General features: G+C 40.9%; 1 protein-coding gene across 3 annotated transcripts in view; it reads right to left on the reverse strand.

Annotated features, from left to right (window-relative positions):
* ccdc102b (coiled-coil domain containing 102B) overlaps window positions 1-15,967 on the reverse strand; it is a 506,740-nt gene that overhangs the window by 130,078 nt on the left and 360,695 nt on the right. For all 3 annotated transcript variants that reach the window (XM_033018931.1, XM_033018930.1, XM_033018932.1), the window contains exon 8: window positions 9,841-9,944. In XM_033018931.1, coding sequence (XP_032874822.1) covers window positions 9,841-9,944 — 104 coding nt within the window. The remainder of the gene's footprint in view (window positions 1-9,840; window positions 9,945-15,967) is intronic.

Genomic DNA, 15,967 nt, shown 5'->3' on the forward strand with positions numbered 1-15,967 from the left:
CCCCTCATGTTACCACTATACTCTGTCCCTTAATTCTCAAATCATGTCCTCTTGTTTGAATCTTCCCTACTCTCAATGGAAAAAGCTTATCCACGTCAACTCTGTCTATCCCTCTCATAATTTTAAAGACCTCTATCAAGTCCCCCCTTAACCTTCTGCGCTCCACAGAATAAAGACCTATCTTGTTCAATCTTTCTCTGTAACTTAGGTGCTGAAACCCCAAAACGTTGCCTATTTCCTTCGCTCCATAGATGCTGCCTCACCCGCTGAGTTTCTCCAGCATTTTTGTCTACCTTCGATTTTGTCTTTGTCTCCACTGCTGATTTCTCGATACTATGGCAACAAGGCCCCGTTTATTGTAGAAGTGTTCCCACAGCAACTTAATTCAATTGAAAAAAAGAAATTTGTATAAAAACATTAAAATGTCCGTATTGCTTTAACTTATTTAAGTGAATGTTAACCAATATTTGGAGGAAGTGGTGTTGCAGCCACACCGCCAGTAAACACGGTTCGTGGCTTTGCGGTTGTTGTGATGTATTTTTTGAAGTTGCAAGCCAGCATTGGTGCTATTCTTTATTTTCATGTCCACTTCCTGAGAACAAGATGGGTGGCTGATTAGAATGGCTACCGGGCACAACAGTTTAGAGCCTGTCACTATTTTATCAGCTTTGTTCTTGGTGGGAAGTTCCTGGTCATATATTTCCTCTAAGTTTTATGTTACAAGCTAAACGGTACAACGTTTCTGGGAAAATTATTAATGTGATGTGAATATTGATGGTAAGACCAGTAGTTACGACATATCAACAGAATACATGGAATAGCAAATTGGATACACGATTGACTTGGTGTAGGATGCAGCTGGTGATAATGAAGGGTTGCTTTTTAGATTGGAAGCCAGCAACTAAAGCTATGCCACAGCGATTAGTGCTGGGTCCTTTATTATTCGTCATATATGTTAATATGAAGAGAATGCAGGTAGCATGATTAACAAATTTGCAGCTGACACTAAAATCGATGGTAGAGCGGACAGTAAAGACGATTGTTGATGGTTAGACGATATAGATCAATGGGAAATTGGGCAATGGAATGGCTGATGAAATCTAACTCAGACAAGGGGCGGCACGGTGGGGCAGCGGAAGAGTTGCTGTCTTACAACGCATTCGGTGCCAGAGACGCGGGTCCGATCCAAACTACGGGTGCTGTCTGTACGGAGTTTGGACGTTCTCCCCGTGACCGCGTGGGGTTTTCTCCGAGATCTTCCCACCTACAGTTTTGTAGATTAATTGGCTTGGTATAAAAATGCAAATTGTCCCTAGTGTGTGTAGGAAAGTGTTAATGTGCAGGGATCGCTGATTGGTGCGGACTCGGTGGGCCGAAGGGTCTGTTTCTGCGCTGTATCTCTGAACTATAAAAGTAATGCATTTTGGAAAACTAAACCAGGGCAAGACATGCATCATGAGAGGAAGGCACTGAGGAGTGTTGGTGAACAAAGAGACCTTGGTGTACATGCACATAGTTCCCTGAAAGTGCCAACATAGATAGATAGAGTGATGAAGAAGGCATATGGTATGCTTGCCTTCGTAGGCTGAGGCGTTGAGTGTCGGAGTTGAGATATCATGTTACAGCTGTACAAATCATTGGTTAGGCTGCACTTGGAGTATTGTGTACTGTTCTGGTCGCCAAGCTATAGCAAAGATATAAATAAGCTGCAGAGGGTGCAGAGAAGCTTCACAGAAATGTTCCCTGGACTGTAGGCTTGTGATATAAGGAGGCATTAGATAGACTGGGACTGTTTTTTGCTGCAGCAAAGGAGGCTGTGAGGTGACCTGCCTATAGAGGTTTATAAAATTATCTTGCATAGATAAGTTGAATAGCTCTATCCCAGGGTGGGGGAGTCCAAAACTAGGAGGAAGGTTAAGCGGAGGGAAAAGATTTAAAGGCAGTAGTGAGCATCTTTCTTGAAGCATTGCAGTTTGTATTTTGAAGATACCCACATCAATGTTGGAGAAGGGTTTCCAGGATTTTAATGCAGCAACTGTGAAGAAATGGCAATATATTTCCATGTCAAATTGATTTGTGACTTTGAGTGTAATGACTTTGAGAGGAAAGTGGTGCTGGTCTCAAATATCCTTATTCTCTTCACACTTCCTGGGAGACGAGGTTATGGCTTTGTGAGTTGGTGGAGTGATCTTACTGAGTTGCTGTGGTATATCTTTTAAATGGTATGTAAATGCAATATTGCCAGAGGGAGTGAAAGCTTATGGTGCATGGGATGCCAATCACATTGACAACTTTGTCATTGAAGTTCTCGAGTATAGTTGGAGCTCCAAGCATGCAGCCTATAGGAATATTCTAACACACACCTGGCATGCCTTCTATTCCGTGGAAAGTCTTTGAATCTTTGGAAATCCAGATGACACTCACTGTTGGGTACCCAGCCTCTGAAATACTCACACAGTCACAGTGTTTAACATGTTGCCCAGCTACATTTCTGCCCAATTGTCACCCCCATATTTGGCAGGGGCTTCAAAAGTGGATGCGTCATTGAATGGGAGGTGATCGGTATATAATTTCTTGGAGATGGTTATTGCTTCGAACTTGTGTGGTACACATCTTACACCTGCCACTTAGTAGTCCATCTTCTATTATTGACTGTTTTGTTTGCAGACATGCAATGCATCATTTTTAGAGGAAATGGATTTGAACTATATGCAGCAATGAGGATATATCCACATTTATGAAATAACAGTGGGGAGATTGTTGATGAAATACTTGAAAATGGTTAAGCCTAGAATACTGTCTTGAGGAACTCCTGATATGGTAGCCATCTCATCCTTACATTAATTTCTGACCAATCATTCCCATCAGGAGTATCACCAGAAGATTATTCCTTATTCCCTTTTATAAGTGCAACAGGAAAACCGAGACCAGGAATCTAAAGGAATTCTTTAATGATTGGCCAAATTCTCACACTTTCTCAGCCAACTGTATTTGACAAGAGTAAGATCTTTCTTGATGGTTAGGATCCTACCAAGGGTATATATCAAACCTAAAACCAAACAGTGAAACAGCATGGAAACAGGCCCTTCGGCCCACTGATTCCACAACAACCATTAATCACCTGTTCCCATTTTCTCATTCACCTCCTACACATTGGGGGGATTTTACAGGCACCAATTAACTGACAAACATGCACATCTTTCAATAACATTGAGGATTAATTAAATTACTGGCACTTTGATGCACATACATTTTCAGTTTCTATGTTCCCATGGAGACATAAATCATTCTGTTAGAGAGTGAACTGGACATTATATAAAATGGTGGATTTATAATGCCGTGAATTACTGCAATTCCTTGAATTATTAAAGCAATGTGTTCTGGGTATTAGATTTGGTAGATTATGCCTCAAATCAAATATAGAATGAAATAAAGGGAGGGAAACAAATATTGGATTGGGGAGCAAAGTAGAGACAGAGCAAAAGTTACAAAAAGGACAGTTTGACATATTTCATATCTTCAACAACTAATTAACTGCCTTAAAAAAAAGACAATTGTAATTGTTTGCTTTTTGAACAAAAAGCATTGTGAATTCCATTTGTTCATAATTGTTGAATTTTGTGAAATGAGTATTCACCGTGTTACTTGCTACACAACCTTCTTTAGGGAGGTTACTGGGCATTTAAGGTGCAAGTTAAAAGCAAGGGGAATGGAGGATGAAATGCCATTTTTGTGAAGCAGTCCAAAGGTCCTCTCCCACCACATTGCTGATTGATCGGGCATTGGTAATGATATCATTCAGCTGCAGTTAATTTTTAAGCAAATTCTTTAGTCACAAATTTGACCCAATATTTTGCTTTCTGTCTATTTATTTATTTATCAATTTAATCACCCAAGGCCTGTCTGTCTATCTATCTGTCTGTCTCTCTCTCTCTCTCTCTCTCTCTCTCTCTCCCTCTCTCTCTCTCTGTATCTATCTATCTATCTATCTATCTATCTATCTATCTATCTATCTATCTATCTATCTATCTATCTATCTATCTATCTATCTATCTATCTATCTATCTATCTATCTATCTATCTATCTATCTATCTATCTATCTATCTATTTGGAGATGCCCCGATTTTTCCTTTTTGGAACAAATTAGACAATGTTCCAATACAAATATTTGCTTTACAGTTTATTTATTACCATGCATAACATAGAAACATAGAAACATAGAAACATAGAAATTAGGTGCAGGAGTAGGCCATTCGGCCCTTCGAGCCTGCACCGCCATTCAATATGATCATGGCTGATCATCCAACTCAGTATCCCGTACTGAGTTGGATGATCAGCCATGATCATATTGAATAGAACAGAAGAATGCTTTAGTCCCATGATCTACACAACCAAGCTTTCTTGTTTGTTATGAAAGCTAAAAATTATCACAGCATGATTCACCAGAATTCACATTTGCATCTTATTCTAATTTATATTATGCTGCTACAAAATGTTGATCATACTATTTACCACTATTAGAATGTTTGCAAAAAAATATGAAACGTACTCTCCTGTTTTGTATATCAGTTAAGATACCAGTTCTGAAGAAGGAAGCTAGCATCAAATAAATTATTATAGTGTATATGTTTTCCTGCAGGTAAAAATCAATTTTCAATGATGTGATCAAAACATCTATGGATTGGTAAAAAGTCTCAAATTTTTGAATAGGGCAGAATCTCCCTTAAACTGATCAGGAAATAGAATTTTAAAAAGATACTTAAGGGCCTGTCCCGCTTAGGCTATTTTTAGGTGACTTCCATCAACTGTCATAGTCGTAGCAGATCGCCGAAATGCCGGCGACTGGACCCCCCCTTCGACATAAAATTTGAACTAGAATCATTAATCTAACAACAACAAAAAAACAAAGTCAGCACTGGTGACAACCTATGTTAACCTGGCGACAACTACAACATCGCCTACATCAAGAGAATTCAAGCTACGCTCATTGGCGTGAAACCCAGTGTTGTCGACTGTTTCCGATAACTTTTCAACATGTTGAAAATCCAGTGGCGACCAGAAAGAGGCTACAACTCTTTGGGTGACTGAGACTACTCATGACCATACAGGCGACATCCATCCCAGCGACCATGTGGTGACAGCCTAGTAGCTGGCAGTCGCCTAAAAAATCGCCTAGGTGGGACAGGCCCATTATGCAACTACTAAGAGTAATGCAGTTGCATAGAAAATGTGATATCAATTTCTTCCATCAAAATTTGACGTGAATTTTTGTTCTTATTCATGTAATATTCCTCTGAAAACAATTTTTTTGGATGGTCAGTAGATAACCACAGAAAATAGTTAAATGCTACAAGTACAAATTAACATATAAAGTAGCATTTCATGCTCTATCTGAAAAAAAAACTAATTTAATACTTCAAATGATCAAACATTTGGTCAAAGGGCCACAGCCATCTGCAGCTATTTCATTGATGAATCTCTCTCCATCATCAGACAGAATTGAGGATCGTTAGTAGTGTCAGTTCCATCAATTACTCAGGTTAAGGTGCTTGAACCACTGTCCCCTATAGGCTAATATTGCCAAGTAATATAAATGCCACATAGGTGCTGGTAAATATCATCTCAAATAGGTCCCTTCAACAATCTATGACATTACCATACAAAATAATTCTCACCACTGACATCCTAGCCGTTCCATAAGGAAAACATTTATCGGGACCGGAGGCCAGATATTCTGTGGCTAGCGGTGCCCAAAGCCTTTCAACCATCCGCAAGAAGCAGCAGTGTGAGAGAATGCTTTTCCCTCACCAGGATGAGCATAGAGTTCCAAAAGCTGAGCAAACATGCCTTCTGCCAACTGTATACCAATTACAAGAAGCACTGCAGCATCTTGCCTTTTAAAGCACCTCCCGAACACACCAACCGCTAACAACTACAAGTCAAGGACACCAGACACATTGGCATCCAACATCAGCTATTTGCCTCCCATGCTACATACCACCCCGATAGAAATATGTTGCCATCCATTCAACATTGCTGACCCAAAATACCTATGACACTGTGGGAGTTCGTTCACTGCAAGCAGTGTGAGGACTACATCAGTTTCAAGCACAATACAAAAAATGGCAAACATACAAACACCTTTCTGGTGATAACCAGAACCAATCAGAGTAAGTGAAAACATTGCATGAAATGTTACTGAGGAAAAAACTAAAACCCCTGTCCCACGGTACGAGTTAATTCCAAGAGTTCTCCCAAGTTTGCCCTGATTCAAACTTGGAGATTTACGGTAATGGCAGTACTCGGGGCTCTCGTGGACATTTTTCATCATGTTGAAAAATCTTCACGAGTCTTCCCGTGCTTACCTGCCGTTAGCTAGTCTTCCCGAGTACCTGCCGTTAGCGCTAAGAGATGTCCCCGAGCTCCGACGTACCCGCTACGTTCATTCTCCGTGCTTACCACGAGTTTGATTTTTTTTTATTCGGGAGAGCTCTTGGAATGAACTCGTACCATGGGACAGGGGTTTTAAAGAGCAATGCCAAGGGGAATACAACAGAATGGGAAACAAATCATAATCAGTTAATAGAGGAGATAAATAGCTCCACAAGCAAGGCTCAACATATAATTCACAAGTGGCTGCCGCCAGTGGGTTAACGATAGGCCCCAGGTAGAAATATTTATCATATTTTAAAGGCAGAAGGGGTGTTTTTAAATTTAGACTACTTGTGGTGCAGCTGCAATTAGGAAATAGATAATGAACATGCTTTTAAAAAGTAACAACAAATTAGGTGGTTTTCATCACCACAATGATGTTACATTGTAAATTAACTTGCATTCTTCCTTTCACATTCATAATAAAATTGCTTGTAAGACTCAATATCCTTTGATCCTGTGTGATTCGTTACTAGCCAACCTTCAGAATATCCAGAAATAATTCTGTACCCTGTCTGTCTAGAATTTGTTCTCCATCAATTAGCTGCCTGCCTTTGCTCATCACTTTTAATGTTGTAAAACAAATGCTAATTCCCCCACACATTTTCAGGGACATCCTTCAATCTTTTCTATTGGGAGGCTGCTCCCAGCAACTGAAATTATAAAAAAAACAAGTGGTAAATTTGTGAGATGAGTGGTGTCTATAGCAGCCTCAATAAATGCAAGCATCAAATAAAGAATCGAACATCTGGATCATAGAATGCTCAATCTACAAATTAATAGTTTGGGTCCCGGCATTCAGAAACACCTTGCTTCAGGTGTTACCCAAGAGAGTTAAAATACTCCATCACGTGGCATTCTTAATATATATGCAATGCACCAACTGAAAGCTTAATAGATTTTCTATTTGCATTTCCACTACCTAGTAAGGTAAACAGAAACCTGTTCTGCCATCTGTCAATTCATTGAAATTAAATTTTAGGTTTCTTAAGTAGTGCCATAACAATCCTCACATGTTAAATAGTTATAGCCATGGGGACTAAAGATTAATGTACTTTGTACGCTGAAGTTTCTTTTGTTGAAACTTACTTGACAGAATATTTTATTGAAATGACGCCCATTTAGCAGTTTTTGTTTGGCTCTAGTTTTGTGGTCTATGATTCAAACCTCCACCTGACCCACACATAGTGAGAAAATGCACCTACATCATGTTCTTCCTGTAATGAAAGACTGCTCAGACTGAGATGACTGTGATCAGTAACATAGAAACATAGAAAAATAGATGCAGGAGTTGGCCATTCGGCCCTTTGAGCCAGCACCGCCATTCAATATGACCATGGCTGATCATCTAAAATCATTACCGCGTTCCTGCTTTTTCCCCATTTCCTTTGATTCCTTTAGCCCTAACACCTAAATCTCTCTTGAAAACATCCAGAGAATTGGCTTCCACTGCCTTCTGTGGCAGAAAATTCCACAGATTCACAACTCTCTGGGTGAAGATGTTTTTCTTCATCTCAGTCCAAAATAGCCTACTTATTCTAAAACTGTTACCTATTCTAGCCTGCCCAATCCTTTAAGAGTGTTATATGTTTCTATAAGATCCCCTCTTATCCTCCTAAATTCCAGTGAATACAAGCCCAGTCGACCCATTCTTTCATCATATGTCAGTCCTGCCATCCCGGGAATTAACCTGGTCAACCTATGCTGCATTCCCTCAATAGCAATAATGTCCACCCCTCAAATTAGGAGACCAAAATTGCACACGATACTCCAGGTGTGGTCTCACCAGGGCCCAGTACAACTGCAGTAGGATCTCCTTGCTCCTACACTCAAATGCTCTCGCAATTAAGACCAACATGCCATTAGCTTTCTTCATTGTCTGCTGTACCTGCATGCTTACTTTCAGTGACTGATGTACAGGCACACCCAGGTCTCATTGCACCTCCTCTTTTCCTAATCGGACACTATTCAGATAATAATCTGCCTTCCTGTTCTTGCCACCAAAGTGGATTACCTCACATTTATCCACATTATACTGCATCTGCCATACATTTGCCCACTCACCCAACCTATCCAAGTCACCATGCAGCCTCATAGAATCCTCATCGCAGCTCATACTCCCACCCAGCTTTGTGTCAGCCGCAAACTTGGAGATGTCACATTTAATTCCTTCATCTAAATCGTTAATATATATTGTAAATAACTGGGGTCCCAGCACCGAGCCTTGTGGCACCCCACTAGTCACTGCCTGCCATTCTGAAAAGGACCCGTTAATGCCTACTCTTTGCTTCCTGTGTGCCAACCAGTTCTCTATCCATGTCAATACCCTACCCCCAATACCATGTGCTCTAATTTTGCACACTAATCTTGTGTGGGACCTTGCCAAAGGCTTTTTGAAAGTCCAGATACACCACATCCACTGGCTCTCTCTTATCCATCCTACTTGTTACATCCTCAAAAAATTCCAGAAGATTAGTCAAGCATGATTTCCCCTTCATAAGTCCATGCTGACTTTGACCGATCCTGTCACTGTTTTCCAAATGTGCTGTTATAACATCTTTAACAATCGACTGCAGCATCTTCCCCATGACCGATGTAAAGCTAACTGGTCTATAATTCCCCGTTTTCTCTCTCCCTCCTTTCTTAAAAAAATGGGGTTACCCTCCAGTGTACACAAACTGATCCAGAGTCGAGAGAACATTGGAAAATAATCACCAATGCATCCACGATTTCTAGTGCCACCTCCTAGAGTACTCTGGGATGCAGACCATCAGGCCCTGGAGATGTATCTGCCTTCAGTCCCAACAGTTTACTTAGCACCATTTCTTGACTAACGTGGATTCCCTTCAGTTCCTCCTTCCCACTAGATCCTCAGTCTCCTATTATTTCTGGGAGATTATTTGTGTTCCTAAGTGAAGACAGAACCAAAGTACTTGTTTAACTTTTCTGCCATTTCCTTGTTTCCCATTATAATTTCACCTGTCTCTGATTGTAAGGGACCTACATTTGTCTTCTGGTATGTGATTCCTGGTACACATTTAAAATACAACAAAATACTTAAAATTACACATACTTGCTGAGAACTTATTGGAGATTGTCAAGGGAATACTAATTTCTTACTAAGCTTGAAACAGGCCTTCATCCATACACCATGACTGGAAAGCACACAGACAAACGCTTTTCACTGTACCTCGGTACTCGTGACATAAGTAAACTAAACTACATCATTATATTATTTGCATATCACTCTGTTGATAATGTCATCCAACAGGTTTTATTGATGAAAACAATTAATGTTATTGAGAGTTAACTCTTCTCCACAAACATTTCTGTCTTGTGGAAGTAATCAGTTTGATGAGTCCTCTAAACCAAAATACACATTCCCTTCTCCTCTCTCCGTGTCCTACCTTGTCTGCAAGTGATCAAACTGGACTTGAAGATTGTCATTCAGTTCTGTCTGTTCATCCAAGGAACGCTGCAGTTTCCTGATCTGGTTCAGTGACTCGTCCAACTAAAATAACATAAATAAAAAGGATAATCATAATCAGCGTTGGTCCATACATTATAAATTTCCCAGTCTTAAGGGCACATATATACTTGGAAATGAGGTACAGGCCATGGTTAATCGAATTGTGAATGTATGCATTGTAAAAAGTGGAGATTATCTGCTGGAAATCCAAATTGGTATTCTCATCTTGACTCTAAATATGATCAAAATGTGAACATAGCACGTATAAAACATAGGGTTCAGCACTGGTTCCTGTAACTTATAATGCATCAGCATTCACTTTCATCAATGCTTAATGTAGCTGCACTAACCTCCCATAACTTAGTGTAGTTTATGCAAAGGAACAAATTGTTGTCCATTTCTGAATGAGCACACAATAATTTAACAATAAATAACAAAGTGCTAGTGGGTCTCAGCAGGTCAGGCAGCATCTGTGGAGGGAAATGAACAGACCCTGTTTTGGGTCAGGATCCTTCTTCAGACTGATGGATTAAGGGGAGAATATGGTGAAGACAATGAATGGGAACAAAGGGGGCCTTTTCAGGTTGCCTGCGGGTGTGACTAGTGGTATCCCGCAGAAGTCGATGTTGGGTCTGCTACATTTCACCTTGTATGTTAATACATTGATGATGGCAATGATGGCTTTGTGGCCAGGTTTGTGGATGATACGAAGATAGGTATAGGGGCAGGTAGTGTTGTGGAAGCAGGGAGGCTGCAGAAGGACTTGGACTGGTTGAGACAGTGGGCAAAGAGGTGGCAAATGAAACACAGTGACTGTGGATACAAGGACAATATCATTCCATTGCCACTCTGTTCAAAGCAAGCACAGAATGCATTGAGCTCATTTGGGGAGGGATGCATTGTTGCCAGCAATACTGCCCAACTTCACTTTGAAACCTGTTATAGCATGTAAGCCCTGGCATAATCCGTGCACCTCCAGGGACTAGCTTAGTCTTTGCAAAAGCCTCCCAGGTTTTTTTTTAAATCATTCTGAATCATGACAGCAGTAGATGTACTTTTAGTAACATCCACCTAACTAGTTCCTTCTCTGCTCTCATGGTTCAGAATGATTTTTTTAAAAACCTGGGAGGCTTTTGCAAACTCTGCAACTATGATTGAGCACACTAAGGAGTGACAGAGGTCACATGCTTATGTTAATATTAACCTTTTTTTCACCCAGTTTTATTCCACCAGGGAGGTCTTACCTTCCATTCCCTGCAACGTGCGGCAACCACCTTCAACCAGCATCGCAACCGGCTTCATCTAAAAAATTACCGATTTTTAAAACGGCAACCTATTTTTAGTCGAGGCCGGTTTTGAATGTTTTTAAATAATTGTCGGAACATAGAAGAAGCGGAAACCACTTTTGACCATTAGGGAGACTGACAAAAACCTCCCGGAACCTCACGGAAACCTTGGGTGGGGCGCAAAGTCTCCAGAGGTTTCCGTTCAGGTTTCCTAAGTGGGACAGGGGCATTATATTACAGTGTAATTTACACACTAATAGGGGTGTGCATACCATACCCTCATTATCGTCATGCTTTGGGTCATTAACAAAGCAAAATAAACCCAGCTACATGAACTTATTTTATGCATAGTTCAGAATAATATTATAAATAAGTTTCAATCGTGTTCAATTCATGTTAGCTGGGCCATCTAAATCACTGAACTAATTATAGCATTCAGCATTTTGGCATTCAAATGCAGCAAAACTGAACTAAAATGACAATGGTGTCATGAACAGGTGAACAGAAACTGCTTTTATTCAGAAGCACAGAACTCAATAAGATAAATCACATTAAGGCACATCTCTGTGGACAATAATATATATGCTGGTAAGCATTTGCTGTGTAGAGTCATAGAAACTTAGAAACATAGAAAATAGGTGCAGGAGGAGACCATTCGGCCCTTCGAGCCAGCACCGGCATTCATTGTGATCATGGCTGATCATCCCCTATCAATAACCCGTGCCTGCCTTCTCCCCATATCCTTTGACTCCACTAGCCCCTAGAGCTCTATCTAACTCTCTCTTAAATCCATCCAGTGACGTGGCCTCCACTTCCCTCTGTGGCTGGGAATTCCATAAATTCACAACTCTCTGGGTGAAAAAGTTTTTTCTCACCTCAGTCTTAAATGACCTCCCCTTTATTCTAAGACTGTGGCCCCTGGTTCTGGACTCACCCAACATTGGGAACATTTTTCCTGCATCTAGCTTGGCCAGTCCTTTTATAATTTTATATGTTTCTATAAGATTCCCCCCCCTCATCCTTCTAAACTCCAGTGAATACAAGCCTAGTCTTTTCACTCCAGTGAATGCAAGCCTAGTCTTTTCACTCCAATGAATACAAGCCTAGTCTTTTCAGCCCTGAGGTTTACAACAGATCCAATGGGTATAAAGAAAGCTGTGAACCTGTGTTGAAGTTACACCGTGAGTTTATTTACCTCTTAAACACCATTAGAGTGTGATACCAACCCATCAATTAGAAGGAATACTGAAGAGGAAATCATCAGCCAAAAAAAACAGTTCCTTCCCTCGAGTAAACCCTCACCCCATACACACTCTCTCCTGGAATGGTACTTGCTCTACATGTAACCAACTGCATGGCAGGATGCCATCAACTGGCAACACTACTCTGGTGTCACATCCTTTAAAAATGTCACTGGAGCTCAGTCAGGTATGTAGAAAAGAATGACATTGTGTTACCTAGACTTCTTGTACACAAGTGCACATCAGTGGCATTAGGCGCCAGATCATCAGAATAAAAGGAGAGCAGTGAGCAGTACTAACAATGACACAGGCCAGTAAGCTCGGGAATTTTTTTTGTATTAGATCCCAAGTAATCGCATGCAATTATTGGGATATAATACAAAAACAATTCTTCTTCACCAGAGCAAACAAACAGTATATGGAATTTAATCTACAATGTCTCAAAGATTGATCTCAAACCTCCACCATACTAACAGATTTAGAATTTAACCATTCACCTTTCCTTTCGATAAGCATGAAGAATGCAATGTGGGTCTATCACGTACCTCTTCAACTATGTTTTCCTGTTATATTGCTTCTTTCAGATTTTTGGGGAACAGTAAATATTTGTGCAGCAGAGTGTGATAGTTATAGAGTGATACAGTGTGGAAACTGGTCCTTTGGTCCAACTTGCCTACACCGGCCAACAATGTTCCCAGCTAGACTAGTCCCACCTGCCTGAGCTTGGTCCACATCCTTCCAAACCTGTCCTATCCTTGTACCCATCTAACTGTTTCTTAAACGATGGGATAGTCTCAGCCTCAACTACCTCCTCTGGCAGCTCATTCCATACACCCACCGCCTTTGTGTGAAAAAGTTACCCCTCGGATTCCTATTTAATCTTTTCCCCTTCATCTTGAACGTATGTCCTCGATTCCCCTAGACTTTATTCCTTTCATGATTTTGTACACATCTATAAGATTCCTCCTCATCCTCCTGTGCTCCAAGGAGTAGAGACCCAGCCTACTTAATCTCTTCCTATAGCTCACACCCTCTAGTCCAGGCAACATCCTTGTGCAGTAAATCTTCACTGAACCGTTTCAAGCTTGACAATATATTTCCTATAACATGGTGTCCAGAACTGAACACAATATTCTAAATGCAGTATCACCAACTTCTTCTCCAACTGCAACATGATCTCCCAACTTCTATACTACTCTGACTGATGACGGCCAATGTGCCAAAAGCCTTTTTAACCACCTTATCTACCTGCAACTCGACTTTCAAGGAATCTTGCACCTGCACTCCTAGATCCCTCTGCTCCACAACATTCCCCAGAGGCCTACCATTTACTGTGTAGGTCCTGCCCTTGTTAGACGTCCCAAAATGTAACACCTCACACTTCTCTCTATTAAATTCCATCAACCATTCCTCAGCCCATCTGACCAATCAATCCGGATCAATAGACAATAGACAATAGGTGCAGGAGCAGGCCATTCGGCCCTTCGAGCCAGCACCGCCATTCAATGTGATCATGGCTGATCATCCACAATCAGATGGCTGATCATCCACAATCAGATCCTGCTGCAATCTTTTACAACCATCTTCACTATCTGCAAAACCATTCACTTTTGTATCATCAGCAAATGTGCTAATCTTGCCCTGTATGTACTCATCCAAAATATAATTTAAAAACAACTTCTAACCGCCAGTTTCCACAAGAGAGCAGGACAAACCAGTTCCTCTCTCCGCCCCCAACATGCATGCAGTGAGAAGCAAAGATTAATGACTTAGCCACAGATCGATGGATCACTCAATTAGAACAATCTTCATTAAACTAACAATTTAAAATCTCATAAATTTACTTCACCCACGCAAAACAATAGGTAAGAGTATATCCGCATCTCAGAGTTTGCAGACTGAAGATTGTAATTGTGATCACAACATCACCCAAACAGTGTGCAACTCACTCATTTTTGCAGAAGGTGGAGGCAGTAGGAAATATCAGCTGAGATTGTAAATCCTGGCTAAAACAGAGCAGTAATATCACCAAAATTTAGTAAAGGCTTCATGTATTGTTAGGCCATTTTGGTCAAGTCTGTACTCTGCAAAAATAAGACAAGCTTCTGAATGGTGCCAGTAAGTCTAAGGCCCAGATCAATGTTACAGGAAAGAAATGTATGAGTATCTCTTCAATTGACAGAATGGATGAGATTTCTGCAGAAAACCTCCACAGAAGTGTAAAATGCATGAAGTTGATTGGATTACTGCAAAAGCATTGTATATATTATAAATAATGTTGCTAAACAGTTACCCTGCTGTTTGTTGATTGGCCAAAGTGTTAAGCCCTGGCAGGGTTGTTGTGAATTCCAGGTTAAATGTTGCATTATTCAAGTTAAGTTAGCTTCCTCTAGAAGCTTCTCCTGAAACAATGTATGGGGAGGGGGGGGGGGATTCTGTTATTGGTCTGGGTAACTGTCAATAATGTATTGTTTGATTGGATTGTAAAGAGACCACCCCTATGTAGGTCGGCCCATCGAGGTTTGGGGACCTATAAAGGCAGCCCCCACGAGGTCCTTTGTCGATCTTCTGAAATAGCGCTTGGGACTGCGTGACCTTTTAGAGTGTCTCTGCTTCCACAAGGCTGAAGGGCTTGGCCAGGCAGATATAAGGATCGAACCTGCTTTGGTTAGGTATCGTAGAGGGGAATTTGCTGTTCAATCGAAATATAATGTTTAGTTGTTCCAGTGCTTGACTCACTGCTTTATTAACTGAACTAGACTGGGGGGAAGCTTAGAAGAGCATATTTACAAGATCAGAGGGTGAATGTAAATGTCATGATCAGAGGCGAGGCTGACTACTCATTCCTAATCCTAATCAAAGGACATATTATTCCTACTTTCTCTTTTACATTCACTAACTAAACCTATCCTTTTTACTGTTTTGGGTTGCAATATTTCAGGTGCCATTTTATTGAATCTGTGATATCTGCCTCATTTCTTTGCATTTACTCTGTTTAACACATCTATTGAATTGCCAATGATTTTCCTTTCATAAAATTATGTTGACAGTGCTTATTCCTATTTTGTTATGCCCCTGTCCCACTTAGGAAACCTGAACGGAAACCTCTGGAGAATTTGCACCCCACCCAATGTTTCCGTGCGGTTCCCGGAGGTTTTTGTCAGTCTCCCTACCTGCTTCCACTACCTGCAACCTCCAGCAACCACCTGCAACCTCTGGGAACCGCACGGAAACCTTGGGTGGGGCGCTATCGTTTTAACAATGGGTGATATTGTAGATAGTGACGATGGTTGTCAGAAATTGCAGCGGGATCGTGATAGGTTGGGCAGGTGGGCTGATGAATGGTTGATGGAATTTAATACAGAGAGATGTGAGGTGTTGCATTTTGGGAAGACTAACATGGGAAGACTAACATGGGAAGACTAACATCAGAAAGCACCTGAACCTGATGGTATACCCGGCCGTGTTCTAAAAACCTGTGCGGACCAACTGGCTGGAGTTTTTACGGACATTTTCAACCTCTCACTTCTGAGGTCTG

This window comes from Amblyraja radiata, chromosome 4 (assembly GCF_010909765.2).
Source record: "Amblyraja radiata isolate CabotCenter1 chromosome 4, sAmbRad1.1.pri, whole genome shotgun sequence".
Lineage (NCBI taxonomy): Eukaryota > Metazoa > Chordata > Chondrichthyes > Rajiformes > Rajidae > Amblyraja > Amblyraja radiata.